This window comes from Pseudorasbora parva, chromosome 13 (assembly GCF_024679245.1).
Source record: "Pseudorasbora parva isolate DD20220531a chromosome 13, ASM2467924v1, whole genome shotgun sequence".
Taxonomy (NCBI): domain Eukaryota; kingdom Metazoa; phylum Chordata; class Actinopteri; order Cypriniformes; family Gobionidae; genus Pseudorasbora; species Pseudorasbora parva.
The window spans coordinates 4,245,700-4,270,720 of record NC_090184.1 but is presented as its reverse complement, the minus strand read 5'-3'; the positions used below and the strand labels follow the sequence as shown (position 1 = coordinate 4,270,720).

At 41.2% G+C, this 25,021-nt stretch overlaps 1 protein-coding gene across 1 annotated transcript in view; it reads left to right on the top strand.

Moving 5' to 3' along the window:
• Positions 1-25,021, top strand: part of LOC137038007 (phytanoyl-CoA hydroxylase-interacting protein) — a 39,831-nt gene that overhangs the window by 10,342 nt on the left and 4,468 nt on the right. The window contains exon 3 of the mRNA XM_067412444.1: positions 23,522-23,696. Within this exon, the coding sequence (XP_067268545.1) occupies positions 23,522-23,696 (175 nt within the window). The remainder of the gene's footprint in view (positions 1-23,521; positions 23,697-25,021) is intronic.

Genomic DNA, 25,021 nt, shown 5'->3' with positions numbered 1-25,021 from the left:
CTTTCCGGAAAAAACGAGCGGCTGGAGGCGTATCGTGTGGGCGGAGCTAAAGAATGACGATCGCGCAAAGCGGTGACGTCCTCAAGCGTGGACAAACCCATGGCTATCTCAGCTAATAGATATGATCCAGAATCAAATCTGGAGGCTGAAATAAACTGAACAGGAGAAGCAGCAAAAGCAGGACGTCCGTCTCTGTGGTATGGACTGTATTTAGTGGCCTGTCAACATTTGTGTGTTTACTCGCAGTTTATGAGGACATGATTCGGTTTATGGACTATTGTATGTGACTAAACCTTAGCAGTAGCAAGCAAAACGGTTTTGCACATCAGACTAGTGTAACGTTATACATAGAACAACAATGGAGTAACGTTAGCGCATTTGAATGACGAAGCACGTGATCGTGTCGTTTACTGATGTTTACTCACGCGATGATAGCCAACAGCACAGACATTTGAAGCAGTTTTTCTCACCGGCTGCTTCCAAAGCAGGACCGAACCTTTATCGCTGGGACCGCTCCGTCAAAAACACACTTCTTTGGTAGGATTTGGTGAAGTCCTGACAGCAGTGACCGTGGAGATCAGCTTTTGCGACGCGACTGAAGCGATGTTGTGAAGCTTCCAGTCATTTCTGCGTTCAAATCAGTTCAAATGCAGCGCTGCCTTCCCGGAATGCTGAAGCGTTGAAGTCGCTCGACGTCACCCATAGGAATAAAGTGGAGCGCGGCGCGGACTATAACGACTGAAGTGTTCACGGACGAGTGGATCTGCACCTGAGAGAGTGTTTTTGGGCGTGCATTTCCTCTCTCGCTCTAGTCACGCGCGCGCACCCTACCGGGAGAAGAGCCCGTACGGCCCATACAAGGACCTTCCGCTCTATTAACGTCAAGCGGACCCATACTCGAAAAAAACTCTCCGAAACTTGTGAGAAACCGGAAGGAGTATTTTTAACACAGAAATACTCCATCAAACGTCCAACATTAGTTTTTGAAACTTTGTCTATGTTTAGGATGGGAATCCAAGTCTTTAACAGTGTAAAAAGCTCAGTATGCCTGAAACAGCATTTCACCCCCCCCCCCTTTAATTAATAAAGTGAGATTAAATACATAAAGTATATTTATATTTAACATATTTAATTATTTCAGGTTTGCGTAATGATCTTAGTTTGCATTTCACTACGATAAGCAGCTGTCCGTCAATAAATGGCCAAAGTGAAGCACTACTTATTTGAAAATTTTACTCAGATATTTAGTCAATTTAAAAGTAATGCGTTACTTTATGGAATTCCAAAGCTGCCAAAATAATAAATAAATACACACATAAATATTCAAAGAAATTTAAAAAATGTATATATACTTAAACATACAAAGAAATGTAAAAAACATAATTTTTATGTGTTTTTTTCATTTATTATTTATTTATTTATTTATTTATTTTTACTTTTGTTTATTTCCACATTTATTTAAGTATATATGTATTTATATCTACATTTATGTATTTCCAAATGTATCTCTACTCTACATTTATTTAGTTTCATATTTATTTATTTCTACATTTCTTTTTCTGTATGCTAACGAGGGGGCGTGTTTATCTCAGGCATGGCAATCGAGCTCAGAGTGGCAGTGCTGAAGCTTTGTTTAATTTACAGTTTGGTTGATTTTAATTCAGAATAATTCAAAGTAATGACTTATGATTCATCTGTATCTAAGAGCAGCATCTTTGGATTATGCATTTGAACATGTCACAAGATGCAAAATTCAGAACTGAACTGAGAACTGAATGTGCCGTCATGTTTTAAGCGCATTGATCAATATGCTTGCGTAGACATCAGTGAAATGTGTGCTGGTTTCTCTCCGCGTTCAGAGCTGGTGTGTGAGTCTCATGAACAGTAAACGAAAGCTCTAATCAGCCAGGCGTTTCGTTTGGTCACACCACAAGGTGTCGCTGTGGCCTTAAAGCTTCAGCACTGCCACTCTGAGCTCAATTGCTATGTCTGAGGTAAAACACGCCCCCTCATTAGCACACAGACAAAGAAATGTAGAATTAAATAAATGTGAAAATAAATAAATGTAGACTTAAATCCCAGGGCTCGACATTAATGCTTGCCGAGACGTGCATTTTTTGAAGGGGCAAGTGAAAGAGAATTTTACTTGCCTGACCGGACAAGTATCCTGATTAAAACATCAACAACAACAAAATAACCAGAAAATCATTAAATACAAGACTGATTCTGCCTTCATTGAGTGTAAGTGGTGATCGATAGTAGATAATAACATATAATGTAGTATAATGAACTGACGGCAAAAAGGGGTACTTCAGCGCTGGAAAGATGAATCTGTATTTAAACTGGGTCATTAATGTAGTAGAAATGTGAAATTATTTTTGAATTTGGTGCTTTCTAGACTGAGAAAAGACAGAAAATGTATTTTTGTCTCATGGGGATGTAAGACTACCAGTAGCGCGGGAAGAGGGGTGCTGCGGGGGCTGCAGCCCCCCTCGTTATAGCATCAGCCCCCTGGTGGGGGGCTGTGGACTAAAATTATATTGTATTTAAAACATGAAATGAAATAAAATAAATTAAAATAGACTGACATAACATACTGTGTTTTAATGGGATTAAAATAATGGGCCGTGGATAAGATATAAACTAATTAATAATTATTTTAATAATTCCTCAGGAAGTGCTTTCGTCACCATCATGTCACGTGACCTCGCTCACTCTCGTTTGGTCATGGTTAGCAATAAGCAGCAGAAACGTATTTGTAGACTTTTTTTGAGTAACGTTACTACTAACACGGTTAAGAAAAGTAAAATTGGGAAATCTTCTCAAATAAAGTATGTAAACAACAACGACGCTGACCTTGACACCGAAACAAACTCTGTTCAGACATCCGCGAGGTTTGTGAGCTGGACGTTAAACATGTAACTTAGCCTACTCTCACCAGTCTGCTGAGGTCGGGACACATGATATTTTACAAACGTGATTATGAATCATTATTTCTCCAAATATGCGCACATGATGGACTAAAAGCCCTGGCAGATGCTGGATATTGTATGTAGCCTATGAACACAAATAAAAAGAATGCTTTATGAGTGATGATTAACGTGTGTCTGTGTAGTAACGTGTGATCCATGGGCGTCGGAACCATTGTGTGTCGTGAGGACAAGACTCACCCACTTTTAAAGACCAATGATATATTGGACCCACTCACTTTTATCGTCACTAATTCAACACGTCTGTTTACTACCCCTAACCGAGAAAAACGTATTAGGTGTTTGACTCTTTTTTTTCCACTTTTCTAATATTTTCTCAATTTTTATTGAAAATAAATGCCTTTCTGATCTGTGATGTGAAAAGGGAGTAGATGGAGTTCGGCAAAAGACAGGGCAAATAACTCAGTGATTTCCGTAATTTTGTCTGGCGCAATCAATCGTTTAGTAAACTGCAGTATATTTGTATCTAAAGTTACTCCAGCAAAAACAAATTCTGAGACCACCCACAGTTTTGCTTCCGACACCCATGGTATGATCGCGTTTTAACAAGTAATTAATTTTAAACAACAATAATCTGGGGCGGTGGGTCCGTCTGTGCTCTTTGACGGTAAAGGGGGGTTCTACTACAACACCTGTCTGGTCGCCACCGACAACATAATGACGTCACACATTTTCCGACCCAACTTTGTTTCAGCCCCCCCGGAATTGAATGGCTTCCAGCGCGCCTGAAGACTACAATTCCCAGAATGCTTCGCTGCCCTGTGAGGCCACTCCCAAAGCTACTGAATCACTTTTACTTTCCCACCGCGACCGCGTTCATCTTCATAAAATCAGTTCAGTTAGAGAACCGACACTACAATTAAAAACTGAACGTGTGTGTTCAATATATTGTGATTTAGCCGCTGAGGAAGTGTCAGCACACACACAGCCGGAGTCAGATTACACACATCGTGATGAGCTGAATGAGCTCTCGTGATGAGAGCTGAGGTAAACGCGTCCACACTCGCGGCAGTAGTTCTCAGCCCGTGTTCAGTCTGGCGTGTTTTCAGTTCATCCCTTTGGAAGATTAACTTTCATAGGAATTAACTTGAGAAGTTAAAATACTCACTTTGCTCCGCCGGCCGCACCGTTTCCATGAATGCCTGAGCTGAGCTGAGCTGTGAGTGCGACCCCCATCCCTCATGTGTGAGTTGAAAACATGCAGAAATAGCTCCCTCTGCTGGCTGTAGTCTTTAGCGTCTGGCCAAACATTCTACCGATTACGCAAATCAACGATATTTGCGTCCCCGGAGTAATTTTTCCAGAAATAAAATGCATAAATCTCTCGTCTCAGGGAGATATGAGAGGGCAGAGCACGATCATTCGAATATACTCCAGGGTTTCTACTGATTGAAAGCCATATGCTAATCGCTGAAGTAACCCTTTAACATACATGGTTAAAATGACAAATTGTGTAGTTTTTATATTTACAATATATGATACAGTTAAGCAACATCACACAACCAATACCATCACGACTGAAAATTACAAGAATTAATTAACATTAAGTCACTTACATTTTAGATGCAATATTGACTGGTTTGGTTTTAATTCAGCAGCGAAAATAGTTCCAAACAAAGATCACAGCATCATAACGCATCTCACAGCAACAGTGTGTCACTGAATGATTCGCGTTTTGAATGAATCGGTTGAATCAAAGATTCAATGAACTATTCATAACGACTGCCTCATTCTTGAATGATTCAGCCGTTTGAACGAATCAACTCAATGACCCTCTCATTAAGACGGTCACCTGTCTACCTGTTTCATGCCTAAACATTTATTTTTATATTAAAAAATATTTAAATCAATCTCACAACATTATTTAATGCAGTTGTAATTTTTAAATTTTGCCAATCACTAAATTGTTAAATTTTTCAAATGTAATAATATAAAATGAAAACTGAAGCACAGCCTATAATTAATAAGATTTGGGGGGAAAAATACCTTTATAAAAGGTAAAAATATCGCAAATATGCAGATTTAAATACTGTCAACGCTGACTGAACACTGTTGAGTATTTACAATTTTTTTTTACTCTGACAAGTGAATCACAGATTCGCAAGCACGGGAAAAGGCTTAATATCGAGCCCTGAATACACATATGTGGTCATTAATAAATGCCGAAAAAATACAATTATACATAAATAAGTCTTTGTATATTTATGTGTTTATTTGTATTTTTTTACATTTCTTTTCTTATATGTATTTATTATTTTGACAGCTTTGAAATTCCATATTACTTTGATAGTTACTTTGAAAAAGTAATCTGATTACTTTACTCACATTACTTGTAATGTGTTACTCCAACATTGGAACTGAATAAATAAATAACTTTGTTGTGTTTTTCATATGAATGAATGAGGCATTTATATAGCGCTTTCAAATGTACTACTGTACACCCAAAGCGCTTCACACTCATGTCAGGGGTCTCTCCTCAACCACCACCAGTGTGCAGCATCCACTTGGATGATGTGACGGCAGCCACAGTACAACGGCGCCAGTGCGCTCACCACACACCAGCGATAGGTGGAGAGGAGAGAGGGGGATAGAGCCAGTTCAGTGGATGGGGATTATTAGGAGGCCATGATTGGTAAGGGCCAATCGAGGGCATTTGGCCAGGACACCGGGGTTACACCCCAACTCTTTTATTGAGAAGTGCCATTTTAATGACCACAGAGAGTCAGGACCTCGGTTTAACGTCTCATCTGAAGGACGGTGCTCTTTGACAGTACATACCTGTCAACTTTTGGGTACCAAAATCCGGGAGGGGGGGGGGGGGGGGGGTTAAATCCTCACATAAACCCATAATAGTAATAATACATTTTATTTGTACCTGTGCTCTTCCTACCTGTATAACAACTTCTCAAGTGGGAAATGTACATAAATTGTTATCAGTTTGCACTGCATAAGTTATAAATTATATATAGATTAATCCTTACTAAAGGTAACGTTACTGAAGTTATTTACTCAAGAGCAGAGCATACAGTATTTAGTGAGCAATTACTTTTGTTCTTTACATTGTCATTATAAGTGATTACTGTCACTTTAAAAGATCTTCCGCTGTCGCACATGATGAGACGCATTTACAAAACTTACAAAACGCGTGACTGTCCCCCACCTGCTCCTCTTCAGAAAATTAAATTCGCTGTCCCATTGATAGTGATGGGACATCTGAAGCGAGGCTCCGGAGCTTGTGTCGAGCAAAAAGGGGCGTTCCAGATGAAGCCCCGATTCGAGGCTTGTATCAGTTCCGTAAAAATCACGTGACGATGACAAACGAGGCCTCGTTTTCTGTTGAATACGTCATTGCTTCATTCTGAGTATCGCTTTCGGACAAAAGTGGTTCGAAACCTGGCGCCTCTTGTGGGGTTTGCAGTAGGCATTTGCATTGGTGTTGAGGTGTTGGTTGTATGTAGTAGCGATATCATTATATATCACAGCTTGTATTATATATTATATTATATTATACTTAGTTAAGTAGATTATTAGAGTAAATTATACATAGTTTAGTACATTATTAGAGTAAATTAGCCTATATCTAGTTGTAATATCTATACTACGTAATTATAATATATATATATATATATATATATATATATATATATATATATATATATATATATATATATATATATATATATATAGCCTATATTGTATGTGTGTGAGAGCAGACTATATATATATATATATATATATATATATATATATATATATATATATATATATATATATAGCCTATGTGTGTGAGAGCAGACTATATATATATATATATATATATATATATATATATATATATATATATATATATATATATATATATATATATATATATATATATATATATATATGTGTGTGTGTGTGTGTGTGTGTGTGAAAGGAGAATTTGTCTGAGTACCAGAATGAATTATGGCTTGTACAGCCCCTCATATATATTAGTAGTAGTGTTATTATATATATTTTTGCTATTATTATTATTATTAATATTATTATAAGACTAGACTGTATTAGGGAAAGCTTTTCCCATCCCTGTTGCAGTTTGCTGTTCCACAATTCCAGTCCAATAAGCACTGCACTATTGCACTCATAATCAGCACTGCACTCACAATAATTTATTTACAATCATTCTGGGCATTCACTGTCATCACTAACCCAAAGAACTATACTGAATAGTTGAACACAAAGTTGTGTGAGTTGTGTGTGCATAGTTTAATTCAAGCAGAGTAAAATACTTTATTAATACACAGGCAATAGAAAAAGGGTGTGCCCACACTATGACAATGTGGTTGCTCAGGATGAATAGATTTGTGTGCGATGCATTGCTTTGCACAGCAGGTGTCACTAGGGAGCACACTGTTTCATGAGGCTTCAGGTAAATGAACCTTTTGGTGAACCAATGGGCTGGAAAGCCTCAGTGGTTCAGGAAGCCTCATTTGGCCATCACTACCCATTGATCACGGTATTTACACAGGGTTTGGGTTTGTTGGCAGGAGTGCCTTCCGTCTCTATCGTTAGTTACGTCCATCATCCGTCTCTGGGTCTGTTTTGTTTTTCCCCGCGTTGTCACTCGTCATCATCTGACCTCACACACTATAACCTCGCGACAACGGCCACCTGTAGGCTAGTGCAGATGGAAGTTATCGCGAGGCTAGTTACAGAGCTCAGATTGGAATTTTTTGTTGTTGTTTTTTTTACTCCGGTATTATTATTTTTTAATAGCGCAGTTTAAAATACGGGAGATTTACGGGAAAATACGAATACGGGAGGACGGCGGGAAAGAAGGGTAAAATACGGGACTTTCCCGGCTATAGCTGCACTGGTCTAATAAAAACAGTGGCCACGCTTCATACAGATGTCTTCTCTGTTTATTTTGTCTCTCTCTCTTCAGTAGACACCGTGAAAACTACAAGAAATAAAAACACATTCAAAATATGCATTTCTCTCGTCCAGGGTCTTCTGATATTCAATAAATGTCACAACAGATATAAGACTATTAAACATTGTTAACATATCGCACATAAACAATACAACATGCGCACATAAAGCAATACAAAACAACATCATTGTCATTATGAAGTATATCAAGTTAAATTACCGTGTGCGCCTCTCAGACCATGCAGACAAAAACAACTCTCTTCAGGCCATATGTAATTTTCTCTGTGTTAATGCTCAAACTTTCCAAATGACGCAGACCCGCTATCAACTCAATCCGGGTCATGTGACACATTACGTCTCATAAATCCCACCCAAAGAACCCACAACTTCAAACATTTCAAAGGGCATACATCATAAATATATTTGTTGTTGTTGTTTTAATTAAATGAATAAACTCAAAGTGAAATGAATTTATAACAAAAACATAAAATACCCATCTCAAGAAAAAACATGTCCTTTGACAGTTACACTCCCACCAAATTACTATAATTCCTGATAAACTTGCAAAGTTTGAATAAATTTAGTAATTTCGCAAACCAAAAATTTCACAACCTAACAGACTGACTCACGACTCTGACTCTTGGAATCAAATCTATTATTTAAACTCTTAATACTTCAAACTCTCACTTTGTGTAGGAGTAAGGAGATTAGTTTCATTGCATCCGATTCAATTGTTTTCTACAAGTACTACTAACTTGTGAATAGGACGTTCAAGAATGGAAGGATTATTGAGTCGCTGACCCTCTTTCCCTAACTTTCTATTTCCTATCTGAATTGTGGCCTTTCGCACCAGTCCATCTCCATCTTCACAAACATCAAACACTCGTCCGAGTCTCCATTCATTGCGGGGAAGCCCTTCTTCCTTGACAATGACGATATCTCCAATCTTCACATTTCGTCTTGGAGAGTGCCACCGTTGTCTGAGAGTGATGTTTGCCAGATATTCCTTCCTCCATCTGCCCCAGAATTGCTCTGTCAGATATTGCACCCTGCGCCACCTTTTCCTCGCGTAGAGGTCTTCTGGAACAAATTTCCCTGGTGGAGGCAGAGGTACAGAAGATTTCATCGTGAGCAAATGGTTTGGGGTAAGTGGCTCTAGCCCCTTGGGATCATTGATGGTATCTGTGGTGAGTGGACGGCTATTTATGATCAACATGGCTTCGTAGAAGAAAGTTCTCAAGGAAGCATCATCCAGTCTTCCTGAGCTCTGCGAAAGGACCCAGCTTAGAACACTCCTAACTGTCCTGATCTGCCTCTCCCAAACTCCTCCCATATGACTGGCATCTGGTACGTTCATAATGAAGTCACATTGCTTCTGGGAAAGGTAAGCAGTCAGTCTGTCCTTGTCCAATTCTTTCAAAGCCTTTGTCAGCTCATTTTTCGCCCCAACAAAATTTGTCCCTTGATCCGATCTGATCTCTCTTACAGTTCCACGGATAGATATAAAACACCGCAAGGCATTTATGAAAGCATCTGTTGTGAGATCTTCCAGCATCTCTATGTGAATTGCTCTTGAGGAGAAACAGGTGACTATGAGCCCATATCTCTTATGCTCCTTACGACCTTGTTTGGTGAGAAATGGTCCGAAACAATCAATCCCACAATAAGAGAATGGTGGAGAGGGATCAACACGGCTAGCAGGTAGATCTGCCATCTTTTGCATTTCTGTTGGCCTGCGAGCTCTTCTGCATGTAACACATTGCTTAATGTGATTTGCCACAACTTTGCTGCCTCCTACAACCCAGTAACCGTTTGCTCTCAATTCATTGAGGGTCTGTCCTCTACCTTGATGCTGAGTTTTCTCATGGTAGTAATCCAAGACAAGACGTGTGATAACACCATCTCTCGGGAGGATTGCTGGGTGTTTTAAGTCAAAAGGTAACGAAGCGCTCCTCAATCGCCCTCCCACCCTGAGAATACCATTGTGCAGTATTGGGTCAAGTTGGAACAATGGATGACAATGTGGCAATTTGCCATGACTCAGTATTTGCATCTCTTCTTCGAAGGCATCCTTTTGTGCCAATCTTACAAGCGTGATACTGGCCTTCCTCATGTCTTCAACATTTATGGGTTTAACGGTTTTGTCTCTTGCTAATTGCTGGATACGAGAGACAACTTTCAATGCTGTGTGCCATTTTGAAAACCGCTTAAACCTCTCCAAAAGATTCTCATCTTGTACTACCTTTGTTTGAAGTACTTGTATAGTTCTGATTTCAGGATCACCAACAAGCAGCTTTGGAGTTGTCTTTGGTGTGATGAGATCTTTTTCCCAAAGAAACTTGGGTCCCGTAAACCAATTTGAATGAATTAGCTCTGACACCTTGAGGCCCCTGGAGGCATGATCTGCTGGATTTTGATCAGAGTCTATATAATGCCACTGTACAGGGTCAGTTGTTTCTCTGATTCGTTGGACTCGATTCGCCACAAAGACGTGAAACCTACGGGCTTCATTATTAATGTAGCCCAAGACCACCTGAGAATCTGTCCAGAAATATTCTTGGTCAATTTTTAGCTCCAGCTCCTCCTTTAACATGCTACTTACTGCTGCTGAGATCACAGCTGCTGTTAACTCTAGCCTGGGTATGGTCACAACCTTTGTTGGTGCAACCCTTGCCTTTCCTATAGCAAAGGAGCAGTGCACCTTGTCTTCACTCAACACCCGGATATATGAGCACTGGCCATAGCCATAGCTACTCGCATCTGAAAAGTGATGAAGTTCAATCCTCTGTACCTTCCCTAGATTTTCAGGAGCAAAACATCTCGGAATCTCAAGATTTTGCAGGTTCTTTAGTTCATTCATCCAGCTTGTCCACTGTGGCATTAACTCTTCGGGCAGTGTTTCATCCCATTCTATACCCTTTTGGCACATTTCCTGTAGTACTTTCTTTCCTAAGAGGAGGAAAGGAGCCAGGAAGCCTAGTGGATCAAACACAGATGCCACAGTTGAGAGTATTCCTCGTCGTGTTGCTGGTTTCTGATCCAGAGTGACATTAAAGGAAAAGGTGTCATTGTTTACACTCCATTCTACTCCCAACACGGTCTGAACTGGGAGTTCATCAGAAACAAGGTCGACATCCTGAACTCCGCTGGCTCTTTCGCTGACAGGAATTGACTCCAAAACATTTCTGTTGTTGGACATGAACTTGTGTAAACGCAATTTCCCTTTTGCACATACATTTCGGGCTTCTTGAATTAATTTGACAGCCGAGTCCACATCTTCTACACTAATGAGTCCATCATCAACATAGAAATGCTTTTTGATGAAGCTGGCAGCGGCAGGATACTCACTCTCATTTTGACATGCAAGGTACTTCATTCCATAATTCGCGCAGCCAGGAGAAGATGCTGCTCCGAAAAGATGGACTCTCATGCGATACTCCATTGGCTCTAAATTGGTATTTCCGTTTTCCCACCACAGGAACCGCAAGTAATCTCTGTCTTCCTGACTCACATGGAATCTGTGAAACATCTTTTCTACATCACAAATAACTGTGACTGGATGTTTGCGAAACCTGCAGAGCACCCCAGTTAACCCATTAGTGAGATCAGGTCCAGTAAGCAAGTGATCATTCAGTGCAGTACCATCATATTTAGCAGAGCAATCAAACACAACTCTGATTTTCTCTGGCTTTCTAGGGTGATATACCCCTTGGTGAGGAATATACCAGACGTTTCCTGCCTTGGGTTGGTGTTCAGCTCTCTCCGCATCACCATCATTGAAAACACCTTCCATAAATTTAACATAGTCATCTTTGAATTTGGGGTTTTTGTCAAATTTATCTTTCAGGCGCTTCAGCCGCACCATAGCCAGCCGCTTATTTTCTGGTAATTGTGGGCGTGTCTTGAAGGGGAGGGGCATCTCCAGGTGTCCCTCTGAATTCTGGTGAATTCCTTCATCTAGTAATTGCATGAACTGTATATCGTCTTGGGATATGCTTCTTTCCCTTGGATTTGTATCTCTGAAGTCTGATTCAAGGGCTCTGATGACAGAGGCAGGTGTCATTAATGGGAGTTCCTTAACGGATACACGATGGCACAGGCCTGTGACTTCTGTTGACTTTGCAACCTGTGGTGAACTGCCAACAATAGTCCACCCCAGGTCCGTTCTGATGGCATACGGCTCATCATCACCTCCTGTGATGACTTGTCGTGGAGCCAACGCTCTTGAGCAGTCATAACCTATCAGGAGTCCGACCTTACAATCCATCAGCTTTGGTATTTCCTTTGCTATGTCATTCAAATGACGCCACCTTCTGGCAGTTGCAGGGGTAGGAATGTGAGAACGTTCAAGTGGGATGAAATCTCTGGTATAGGCAGGTGGCAGATTGATTAGACCATGAGAGGAAAACCCTCTAACTCTAAGCCCACTAACTCTTTCACTTTGAACAATGGAATCCTTTCCCATCATTGTAGTAAGCTTTAACTTAACTGGCTCTGAAACCACTCCCATCCACTCGCATACCTCTTGGTCCACAAAGGTGTTGCTACTCTGGGTATCCTGTAGGGCATAAACTAAGATCTCTTTTTCAGGATTGATAGATGAAGAAATCCATACAGGCACTATCATTGAGGTACTCCCACCGTCACAACTGTCTACACAACAGGAAAGGGAAGATGTATTTTCTTCTGTTTGCATAGCACGAGAAAATGTGGCTGCTGCAGAAGACGGGCGGTCTTCATGAAGTGGTGTTGGATGATGTTTCTTGCATATACTACAAGTAGCTTTATTCTTACAATCTCTTGAGTTGTGTCCTCTCCTAAGACAGCCAAAACACAGATTATTGTCTAATATAAACTTTCTCTTGTCCTCCACAGACTTACAAGCAAATGTTTGACATTTGTGGATAGAGTGGCTTTCCCCACAACACCTACAAGTGACTGGGAATGAACATGATGGCGATGTGCTTACTTTGTTGGGTCTGTTTGACTCCTTTCCCCCAACACTGTATGTTTTTGGTACGGAGCTTGATTTCTCTGATGTACTCACGCTTGTGAAGAAAGCATTAGCCTTTGAGCGCTTAACTTCTCTAGACAAATTTTCTTCAGTAAGCTTCAAGGCATGAAAGGATGTAACAGGGTTGCATGCTATTTCTGCTTCTTGTGATACAAAATCAGCGAACTCCTTGAAACTAGGGTATTCTTCTGATTGTTTCAACTGGATTGTAACATGCCTGTTCCAACGAGACGTCACCCAATCAGGAAGTTTTTGTAACATTCTTTGATTCTCTTCACAGTCATTTAACACTTGAAGCCCTTTGATGTGTGGCATGGCATTACTGCAGGATGTCAGAAAGTCACTGAACTGTCTCAATTTAACTGATTCTCTTGAGCCAATCTTTGGCCAGTTATTCAGTTTTTCTCTGAATGCACGCTGGGTTACAAATGGATGGCCATACCGAGAATTCAATGCTTCCCATGCTTGATCATAGGCGTCCTCATCCTTTCTGTAGAAGTTTCCTGCCAATACAGACTGTGCCTCACCACTAACATATTTCTGTAGGTAGAACAACCTATCAGCTGGATTTGTGCATCGCCGCTCTATCAATGCCTTGAAACTTGTTTTCCACTCTAAGAACTTAAGTGGGTCACCTGAGAAAACCAAGGGCTCCGGTGCGGGAAGTCTGCTGAGAGCCATTGTGTCCTGAAGGGCTTGTACTATAGAAGCTTCCTTATCAGTATGAGTTGTTTGCTCCTCTTTAACTTCCTTAGCAGATACTGAAGGACAATTGGCTACCTCACTTTGTGCTACTCCACTTTCTTTTCTGGACTCACTTGAGTCCGCTTCGGAGTATGCTTTGAGCTTTGCAGCTATTACTTGAAGATCTCTCTGATTTTCTAGTCTTTTAAGTTCAAGCCTTTGAGTAGCAATAGCCTCCTCCATCTTCACCTCTGCCTGCTTTGCGGCCAACTCAGCAGCACACTCTGCTCTTTTTGCTGTGATGCTATGCTGTTCTGATGCGCAGCTTGAACGTTGACTACGAATAGTAGATTTGGAACGTGTAGACCCAAATATGGACTGAGCATACTCTTTGTCAAGCACCATACGAATTCTTGCATCTTCTCCATTAGCATCAAATTCCTCTTGCCCTACTTCACTCATACGTACTTTCATCAGCCCCATCAAATCTGCTGTTACTGCAGTGCAGGAATCCACTTTCCTTCTAATCTCAGTTGAAGGTAATGATTGAGATCGTATAAGTTCATACAATTTTTTCACTTGAGTTTCCAGCCCTTCAACACTATCCATCATGTCACCTAAGTCTTGATCGGAGCACTCATCTTTAAGTTTGGTACGAGCAGTTCTCACTTGTTCTTTCCAGCTTTCATACAGCTTGATGAATTTACTCTCCTTCTGAGAAACTTCTTGCTGCTTAAGCTCCTGCATTTTGGGAGTTAACTTTCTCTCTCGTGACGACTTTCTGGGTTCATAGCTTCTTGAAGTGGAAGCAGTAGCTTCTATCATTGCTATTTGAAGTGACTCTAGTTTAGCTTGTATATCCACTATGAGTGACTCTAATCTTTCCCTTTCAGCATCATCAGTTTGCAACCTTAACTGTTCAGTTAAGCTAGTTAATTCTGCCTGCAATGACTCAATTTGCTCACTTGATTCATTCATTGTAATTTTTCTCCATGAACTGACCTTGTAAATGTTTTAACAAGACATTTTAGAGCATGGTTACTTAATTACTACTCTCAGATCAAAACTCTTGTTACTATTCGCCACTGTGTCACTTATAATATATAAACCACGATCAGGTTGAAATGATAAACCAATTAAGATATATTATAAACACCTCAGTCTTACTTTCTTTTCTTTCTTTTTCTTTAAATGTCCATAAAGACAGAGGTATCACAGTCCAAAATACTGTTGATTGCAAAGCAGTACTCCTACTTGAAACAGCGAATAATATACAACCACTGTTCTATGAAGCCTGTAGAAGGATACTTGCAACTGTCTACGCGGCTGAATGTCGCCCTCTTCTGGTCGTGTCGCGGTACTTCCTTGGCGGCAACAACTGCATAACGGCAAGCCTCGTCTCTGACGCCTTCTTCTCCACGCGATAGTCCCGCCGCGATCGTGCTTTCACTTTGTATCCAACGTCTCTTCTGTACGCGATGCAGCCGCGATCTTGTTTTCTCTTTCCATCCAGCCGATGCTGTACAACTCTTTAAGCTGTCGACTGTAATGGCGTCACGTTTTCACTATAGCTGCACTGGTCTAATAAAAACAGTGGCCACGCTTCATACAGATGTCTTCTCTGTTTATTTTGTCTCTCTCTCTTCAGTAGACACCGTGAAAACTACAAGAAATAAAAACACATTCAAAATATGCATTTCTCTCGTCCAGGGTCTTCTGATATTCAATAAATGTCACAACAGATATAAGACTATTAAACATTGTTAACATATCGCACATAAACAATACAACATGCGCACATAAAGCAATACAAAACAACATCATTGTCATTATGAAGTATATCAAGTTAAATTACCGTGTGCGCCTCTCAGACCATGCAGACAAAAACAACTCTCTTCAGGCCATATGTAATTTTCTCTGTGTTAATGCTCAAACTTTCCAAATGACGCAGACCCGCTATCAACTCAATCCGGGTCATGTGACACATTACGTCTCATAAATCCCACCCAAAGAACCCACAACTTCAAACATTTCAAAGGGCATACATCATAAATATATTTGTTGTTGTTGTTTTAATTAAATGAATAAACTCAAAGTGAAATGAATTTATAACAAAAACATAAAATACCCATCTCAAGAAAAAACATGTCCTTTGACAGTTACACCGGCCAAAACGGGATACTTGACAGGTATGTGACAGTACAGTGTCCCCATCACTATACTGGGGTGTTAGGACCATAGACATCATATAGGTAGACGCCCTATTGGCTGCTGGGCGCCGAGATTTGCGGCGGCCATTTTGAACCGGTCGTACTCCTAGTTTCGTTGCATAGCAGCAGTTAAGATGCCAGAGCACTGTGCAGCATTTTCCTGTTCTAATCGGCGAACCATCGCAGGTAGGGCTTGCGGGATTACTTTTCACAAGTAAGATTTAACTTTGCCATCGTTATATTGGTTGTATTTTGTCCTTAAATCCAGATAATTGAGAAGGAGCAAGGATCTTTGATAGTACTGTACTGAAATCGTAGCTAGCTAATGTTAGCTAAGCTATGTCCTATCTCCCTCAACTCAAGTGTTTTCCACATAACTTAAGTTACTATTCAGATCAAAAAGATGTTAGAAAGCACTTGTTAGATGCACGAAACTTACTTTTAGCGTTTGGTAACATTATGTGCCTATTAGTACCAACACAATCCAATCTGAAGTTAATACATGCATTGCTGACCGGGCATAATAACTGTCGTTGTGTTGCAGATGATAGCGAACAGAACAATCCCAAAGGCTGATGCCGGAACTTTATCAGAATATTATATATTTAGTGTGAGAGAGAGAGAGAGAGAGAGAGAGAGAGAGAGAGAGAGAGAGAGAGAGAGAGAGAGAGAGTGTGTGTGTCACAAATCATTAAATTGTTTCAACTTATTAAAATATCTTATTTTACTTCAACTCTGTTTCTGCTTCTTTATCATATAAATATTGTGTGGTTTTATAAATCCCCGTATATCCTATATCACATATTTTGATTTTGGACGTCTGGACACTTTAAATCTTATATCAGAATATTATGTAACTGTTAAGCCCACTATAGCCCTATTCGGACGGTAATTGTTTCTCATGTGGACGTCTGTAAAATACATTTGCATGCCACCTCAGTGATAAAACTAGTCTATTCGGATGGCGATTTATTCCCGGTGGAGGAGCGAGTGATCCTCCGCACCTGGGAAACACTGCTCACGTGGTAATTCAAATGATTGTCTGCTTTAAAAATGTCATATGCTTGGAATAAAAAGAATTTTAAAAATCATATTTAATAATAAGACATTATTATTTTATTTAAATGTCTTGTTAAAAAAAAAAAGTAATTTTAAAAATGAGCGGAAATAACGGCTCATTTCAAATGTTTAAGTGTTTTTTTTTCTCTTTCTCTTTTAAGCGGTGATGAAAGATTATTCTTGTAAATACTTTCCAGCATTTTAGTAATACAAGTGTAGGCTTTAGATCTTTAAAATGCATCCGAAAAATACCTTACGACCCCACGAGAAACAATTACCATCCGAATATGGCTTAAGAATATTAAAATACGCTGAACCATGTGTCCTGTATCATAGCTACATTAATGACCTTTGCAGCAAAAAAACCCGCGTTAAAATCGGTTAGGTATTCAGTGAGATGTGATAAATTAAATGCGCTGACAGCTCACTGCACCTGGCAAACAAGTTACACTGAGTGGAGCTGGCGACCGGTTCAAGATGGCGGCTCCACGGCTCGACCGTGCCAATAGGCAGTAGCGCTCGATAGGGCGTCTATCTATATGATGTCTATGGTTAGGACCAAGCCTGCAGTCTCCCTCTCATTTACTGAAGCTTTTGCGCCTCGATCGCCCCCCGGTGACCGGTCCCAGTATAGCCGCCCCTCTGTGATTTCTAATGGACGCGAGGCAAACTAAGTAATAAAATTACACTTCAAAATGTTTTCCCCAAAGTTAGTTTATGTCACTGAAGGCAGTTATCATCACGATGATTTCATTTCAGGTGTTCGTTTTAAAAATAAGTTTAGTTTTAGTTAGTTATCTGACGCTTTAAAAACGGGGGGTGTGACGTCATGATTGACAGCTGAGACTGACGGCTTCTCTGAGTGAAGTTGTCACTGAGGCACTAACGGACTTTTTTCGAAATTTTTGGGAGCAGATTAGAGCTTTAGCTTTAATTTCTACATTTCCATAACTGTTTATTTCACACCAACATAATTAATTGTTCTGCATCTGCGAGAGAGTGGGCGGGCTTTTGATATCGCAGCTGTCCTTCCTGCTCTACTTCCTGCGCTCTACTGCGCAACTCCGGTCCCGAAATCGCTACTGCGCAGACTCGGTCCCAAGATGTCCGCGCCGTGCAAGGCCGCCTGAAAGCTTCAAATCTGCCAAGCGGAAACGAATGATGTCGAGTCGTCCATATTTTTTTACGGTCTATGGTTAGGACCCACACAGACCACAGGGTGAGCGCCCCCTGCTGGCCTCACTAACACCTCTACCAGCTGCTACCTGGTTTTCCCAGTTGGTCTCCCATCCAGGTACTGACCAGGCTCAGCCCTGCTTAGCTTCAGTGGGAAACCAGTCTTGGGCTACAGGGTGATATGGCTGCTGGTATTTATATCCATATTTTCAAAATGAAGCTACCGTAGGAGTATTGCTAGTGCTAGTATCTCTTTTGCACGCATTGTTGGCCAAAAATAACCTGCTGCTGAAATGACACTGATTTTGCCAGGGCTCTGATACTCCATTTGCGAGTGAAAGGAAAGGACTCGGTAAGGGGTTGCTATGGTTATTATGTTCCTCTGAGCATTTCATAATTGCTTCTGCTTGTCAGAAACTCGAGCCTCCACAACAAGACTAATTAACTAATAGAGCTCTTATACGCGAGAGGAAATGAGTTACGCTTTAGGGAAGTTTAAAAAGTCTTTCACCTTTGAGAGAGAAGTCGTCGCACAGAAAATAGGCATGTTCCTGTGGTGCACTTGCATTTAAAACAAATCATACTAACATTAATAAGTCGCTTTAGATATCCAAACAAGAGACGTTTTTACATCAAAAATGGTCATAATGTAGAAATAAAAGGCATTTTTCCTACCCTGATTTTAGCCTCTGATCTGAACTCTGTTTGAAGGGGCGTGTCTGCTGTGAGACTTCAGTGTAAACGCCCACTGCTGTGATTGGCTGCTGTGAGTCTTCAGTGTAAACGCCCACTGCTGTGATTGGCTGCTGTGAGACTTCAGTGTAAACACCCACTGCTGTGATTGGCTGCTGTGAGACTTCAGTGTGAACGCCCACTGCTGTGATTGGCTGCTGTCAGTCATCAGTGTAAACGCCCACTGCTGTGATTGGCTGCTGTGAGACTTCAGTGTAAACGCCCACTGCTGTGATTGGCTGCTGTGAGACTTCAGTGTAAACGCCCACTGCTGTGATTGGCCGCTGTGAGTCTTCAGTGTAAACGCCCACTGCTGTGATTGGCCGCTGTGAGTCTTCAGTGTAAACGCCCACTGCTGTGATTGGCTGCTGTGAGACTTCAGTGTAAACGCCCACTGCTGTGATTGGCTGCTGTGAGTCTTCAGTGTAAACGCCCACTGCTGTGATTGGCTGCTGTGAGACTTCAGTGTAAACACCCACTGCTGTGATTGGCTGCTGTGAGACTTCAGTGTGAACGCCCACTGCTGTGATTGGCTGCTGTCAGTCATCAGTGTAAACGCCCACTGCTGTGATTGGCTGCTGTGAGACTTCAGTGTAAACGCCCACTGCTGTGATTGGCTGCTGTGAGACTTCAGTGTAAACGCCCACTGCTGTGATTGGCCGCTGTGAGTCTTCAGTGTAAACGCCCACTGCTGTGATTGGCCGCTGTGAGTCTTCAGTGTAAACGCCCACTGCTGTGATTGGCTGCTGTGAGACTTCAGTGTAAACGCCCACTGCTGTGATTGGCTGCTGTGAGTCTTCAGTGTAAACGCCCACTGCTGTGATTGGCTGCCGTGAGACTTCAGTGTAAACGCCCACTGCTGTGATTGGCTGCTGTGAGACTTCAGTGTAAACGCCCACTGCTGTGATTGGCTGCTGTGAGACTTCAGTGTAAACGCCCACTGCTGTGATTGGCTGCTGTGAGTCTTCAGTGTAAACGCCCACTGCTGTGATTGGCTGCCGTGAGACTTCAGTGTAAACGCCCACTGCTGTGATTGGCTGCTGTGAGACTTCAGTGTAAACGCCCACTGCTTTGATTGGCTGCTGTGAGACTTCAGTGTAAACGCCCACTGCTGTGATTGGCTGCTGTGAGACTTCAGTGTAAACGCCCACTGCTGTGATTGGCTGCCGTGAGACTTCAGTGTAAACGCCCACTGCTGTGATTGGCTGCTGTGAGTCTTCAGTGTAAACGCCCACTGCTGTGATTGGCTGCTGTGAGACTTCAGTGTAAACGCCCACTGCTTTGATTGGCTGCTGTGAGACTTCAGTGTAAACGGCCACTGCTGTGATTGGCTGCTGTGAGTCTTCAGTGTAAACGCCCACTGCTGTGATTGGCTGCTGTGAGATCCTGTATCTCTCTTCTCGTCTCCTTAACGCGCCAGTGGGCGGAACCAAAGACCCGTTGATGTAGAATTTGCCGTTGATTTGATTCTACTTCATAATTTGACAAAATCTAAACGAGTCCTTTTCTGAGCTTGGATTCACGAAAAACTGTTTTTGGACTAACAAGGAAGTTTTGAGTTCTGAAACTTACAGGATGTTTTATAGCACAATGATCTCTTATATGTCAAAAGATCATGATTGATTTCTCAATATTTTTTTCTTAAATTCTCAATTAATGGCCCCTTTAAAGCATTTGTAACTTTTGGCCCTTTAGTGGTTAAAAAACAAATCTGGAAGCAATTTACAGGAGAACATTATTTTGGTTGTGCTTCGGCTCTGCGTGAAGCAGCCGGAGAAACTTTTCTCAATTTACGGAAATGATGAGACACGCAGGTGAGTGACGTATGTGCTCTATTTCCCATGAAAACTATCCTGATTGGTCTAAAATATAAACACTTATAACGAGCTTACCATAGTCAATGAGGGTCAGACAAAAAAAATGTGTTTTGGAAGAAGAACTGGTGATTTATTGATGAGTTAAATTGTTAATTTTAAACAAAATAGTACCGTAAATATTTTTATTTAGCTTTAATTTTCTTTCAATTTTAGTAATTTTAGTACTTCAACTTATAACTTTAAACATTTTAAATGTATTTCTAAGTTTCAAATAATTATTATTTTAGCTTTATTTCAATAAAAAAAACTATTGGTTGTTTAACTTAAAAAAGTAAGTAATCTGGTTGCCTTAAAATTTTGAGTTTATTGAAATAAAAATTTGAGTTGATACAATGAAGGTTTTATTCTATTTATTAAACCAAATAATTGGTTTAATAAATAGAAACTCAAAATATTATTGTATCTGAACCGCATAAAAAATGTGATAAATCATGAAAATAGCACAATTTGGCGTGTTTCACTGCGTCATCACAAATAAAACACACAATCACCCAATATGCTTACAAAATATTTGAATAATATTTGAATAAAGGTTGCCGATTTAAAAATAATAATAATAATTGTATTGACTAAATGTTAATTTCAATGAACTCAAAATTTTAAGGCAACCAGGTTTATTTTTAAAAGATTTTTTTACAGTGAGTTATGAGCTGAACTGGTTCCCTGATGATCAAGAGTCCCTGTCATCTCAATAGCCCAGAAACCTCTGAAAAGTCATTCTTGAAGTTTTTTTTGTCCAGTATTGATGTTTCAGCTTGTGGCTCTTATTAAGCGAGAGTCATGTTTCAGCTTTTGTCACCTCTGGGTAAGTACAGTTCTGCTGGCTCAGGAGGCTCGAGGGTTTCTTCACAATTCATTCCTGACAAGCCGTTTTGCACCTTTTCTTCTCAACACACTTTATTTAAACCCAGCTGACTGAACAGATTTTAAAAGTCATTCCCAACAGAAACTCACACAGAAACATGTGCCTTGTTGCTAGGAGACGCACAGCAAATGAAAACAACGTGCTTTAAAATTGGTTCAAAATATCAAACGTTTGACCTCCTCCTCTGGCTGCATGGAGCCATGATCTGAAGCTGAAAACGGAGGCTGTGCTCATTATACACTATCTGTCAACTCAAATCTGCAGACTGGCTCTAGGCTAAATCAGGGGGAAGTTGTGTATTCCACACCCTCAGTCATGAAGAGTTAAATATGACTCGCTTATTTTACTTAGTAATTATTTAATTATTTAGATAGGCTTCTCAAACAAGAGCAAATGTAGGGCTGGCTTGATTTTGTCTGTGGGGAATTGATTGGATGGTTCTGGTTTGCTATGGATGGCTCTCATGTGAGGTCACTGTAAACACCCACTGCTGTGATTGGCTGCTTTGAGACTTCAGTGTAAACGCCCACTGCTGTGATTGGCTGCCGTGAGACTTCAGTGTAAACGCCCACTGCTGTGATTGGCTGCTGTGAGACTTCAGTCTAAACGCCCACTGCTGTGATTGGCCGCTGTGAGTCTTCAGTGTAAACGCCCACTGCTGTGATTGGCCGCTGTGATTCTTCAGTGTAAATGCCCACTGCTGTGATTGGCTGCTGTGAGACTTCAGTGTAAACGCCCACTGCTGTGATTGGCCGCTGTGAGTCTTCAGTGTAAACGCCCACTGCTGTGATTGGCCGCTGTGAGTCTTCAGTGTAAACGCCCACTGCTGTGATTGGCCGCTGTGAGTCTTCAGTGTAAACGCCCACTGCTGTGATTGGCTGCTGTGAGACTTCAGTGTAAACGCCCACTGCTGTGATTGGCTGCCGTGAGTCTTCAGTGTAAACGCCCACTGCTGTGATTGGCCGCTGTGAGTCTTTAGTGTAAACGCCCACTGCTGTGATTGGCCGCTGTGATTCTTCAGTGTAAACGCCCACTGCTGTGATTGGCTGCTGTGAGACTTCAGTGTAAACGCCCACTGCTGTGATTGGCTGCCGTGAGTCTTCAGTGTAAACGCCCACTGCTGTGATTGGCTGCCGTGAGACTTCAGTGTAAACGCCCACTGCTGTGATTGGCTGCTGTGAGTCTTCAGTGTAAACACTCACTGCTGTGATTGGCTGCCGTGAGACTTCAGTGTAAACGCCCACTGCTGTGATTGGCTGCTGTGAGTCTTCAGTGTAAACGCCCACTGCTGTGATTGGCTGCCGTGAGACTTCAGTGTAAACGCCCACTGCTGTGATTGGCTGCTGTGAGTCTTCAGTGTAAACGCCCACTGCTGTGATTGGCTGCTGTGAGTCTTCAGTGTAAACGCCCACTGCTGTGATTGGCTGCTGTGAGACTTCAGTGTAAACGCCCACTGCTGTGATTGGCTGCTGTGAGTCTCTCAACTCTTCCTCTCTTAAAAAGGAAAGATGTGTTCTGAGTTTTGCCGACCTGATACGGCGAATGTTTAATTTGTCAACTCATGTTTTGTCTGTGTTGGATATGATGTGTTGTCTTGTGTTGTAATGTGGTTGTGTAAATAAATTGGTATGTTTTTAGAAAGGCCTGACCAAGGACTGGGGTTGCAAACTAGCCTATTGGCTAGATACCTTATATGCAACACATCTAAAAAAAAAATTGTTATGGCTTGTCTGCGCTGCATTGTCCCTGACAAATAAACAAATAGAATAAATGTAAAATTATTAGTTGTCAAAGTGACGCCAAAATGAATGGGATTCAATGGGATGCTAACAGCAGGTGATGGCTTGGTTAGCAATGGCCGCCCCTATGGGTGGAACGCTGTCCAGGGGCTGGATTACCCCCTTGTTGAAAACCCATGTTTGGTTATTCTTCTCTTGAAAGCAGAAAAAAACCTGTAGGCCAACGAATCTGACAGCGCCCTCTGGTGTTTGGCTTTTCAGGATGTTCCCACCAAGCTAGTGGCGAAAGCAGTACCTTTGCCAATGGCTGTGAGAGGCCACTGGTTCCTGAGCCCTCGAACGGACTATTGTGTCGCTGTGCAGACCGCAATCCGACAGCCTGACGGAGACTACCAAGTGTCTGAATGGAGCCAAGTGGTGGAGTTCTGCACTGGGGGTAAGCAGAGGCGAAGTAACAGAGGTTTTGTATTACTGTATATTAATATTATTGATTAATGTGTTCGGTGTTAAAATACTTTCATCTATCCAAGCTTAGACAACTGTAAATAAGATATTAAAAAGAGTAAACATTGTGACTCTGTGTTTTCAAATCATTGGTCTGTCAACAGGCTCAACCAATAGCGTGAGTTTGGGGGAGGGGCTAAGTTTGTCCAACCAATGGCAAACACCTGGAGTGCTTGGGAAACCTGTTCAGAAACGATCATAATTTATGCACCTCTAGAGGGACAGAAATTACAGACTTCAGCAGACGGGGGTTTAGTAATGGTAGCAGAATAATAATAGTAATTGAATATTTAAATTTTGACATGACATTCTTTATCTTATCTTAAAGGGTTAGTTCACCCAAAAATGAAAATTATGTCATTGACTCTCCCCCTATTGACAGAAATGAGAGGGTGAGGGAGAGATGTGAGGGAGGAATTTTTGGCCGGGACTTTTTACTACGCCGAGTCGAAGTACTCTCAGAAGTGCTATTCCACCATACAATATAGTTCTCCTTTTTAAACCGCTTAGAAAAGCGCCACGTTTTATTTTATGTCACCATACCTGATCATTCAACTATTCGTGTAACTGTGTTTAAATAGGGAAAACGTGGAGGTGTTTGGTCGCTTCTAACTAGATCTCTGTTTGGTACCATAGTGAATGAACTGGGCTTAGTGGGCTAAGCTAAATGCTATCAGATCGTCACCGCGCGTCAGAGAGATTAAGAGCACGCACTCAGACAAGAGAGGTGTATCAACTCGTTTTAGTTAAGGGAATAACAGAGTTTAATATGAAAAAGCGGTGAAGTATTTTTTTATATTTAGTCCGAGAGCTTTCTGTTCCTCCATTGAAAATGTATTACACACTATACTGTCCATGTCCAGAAAGGGAATAAAAACATCATCAAAGGTCCAAAGTTGACATCAGCGGGTTACTTAGAATTTCTTGAAGCATCTAAAAATACATTTTGGTCCAAAAATAACAAAAACTACGACTTTATTCAGCATTGGCTTCTCTTACGGGTCTGTTTGCGCCAGTGGTCAGGACTCCGCAGTAACGCTGCTGACGTGTTATCTGGTGCACTCGTGTATTCGGGTTCAAATAAATATGGCTGAGCAAAACATGGAAAGTCTTCCTCTGTGTGGAAATCCTTTAAACATATTTGCAAAAGTTGTTTTGTTTACAGCGTGCGTCTCCCTCACATTATAAACGAAGCTCGGCCGCACCAGATAACATGTCAGGAGCGTCACTGCGCAGTCATGAACGTGGATTGAAAAC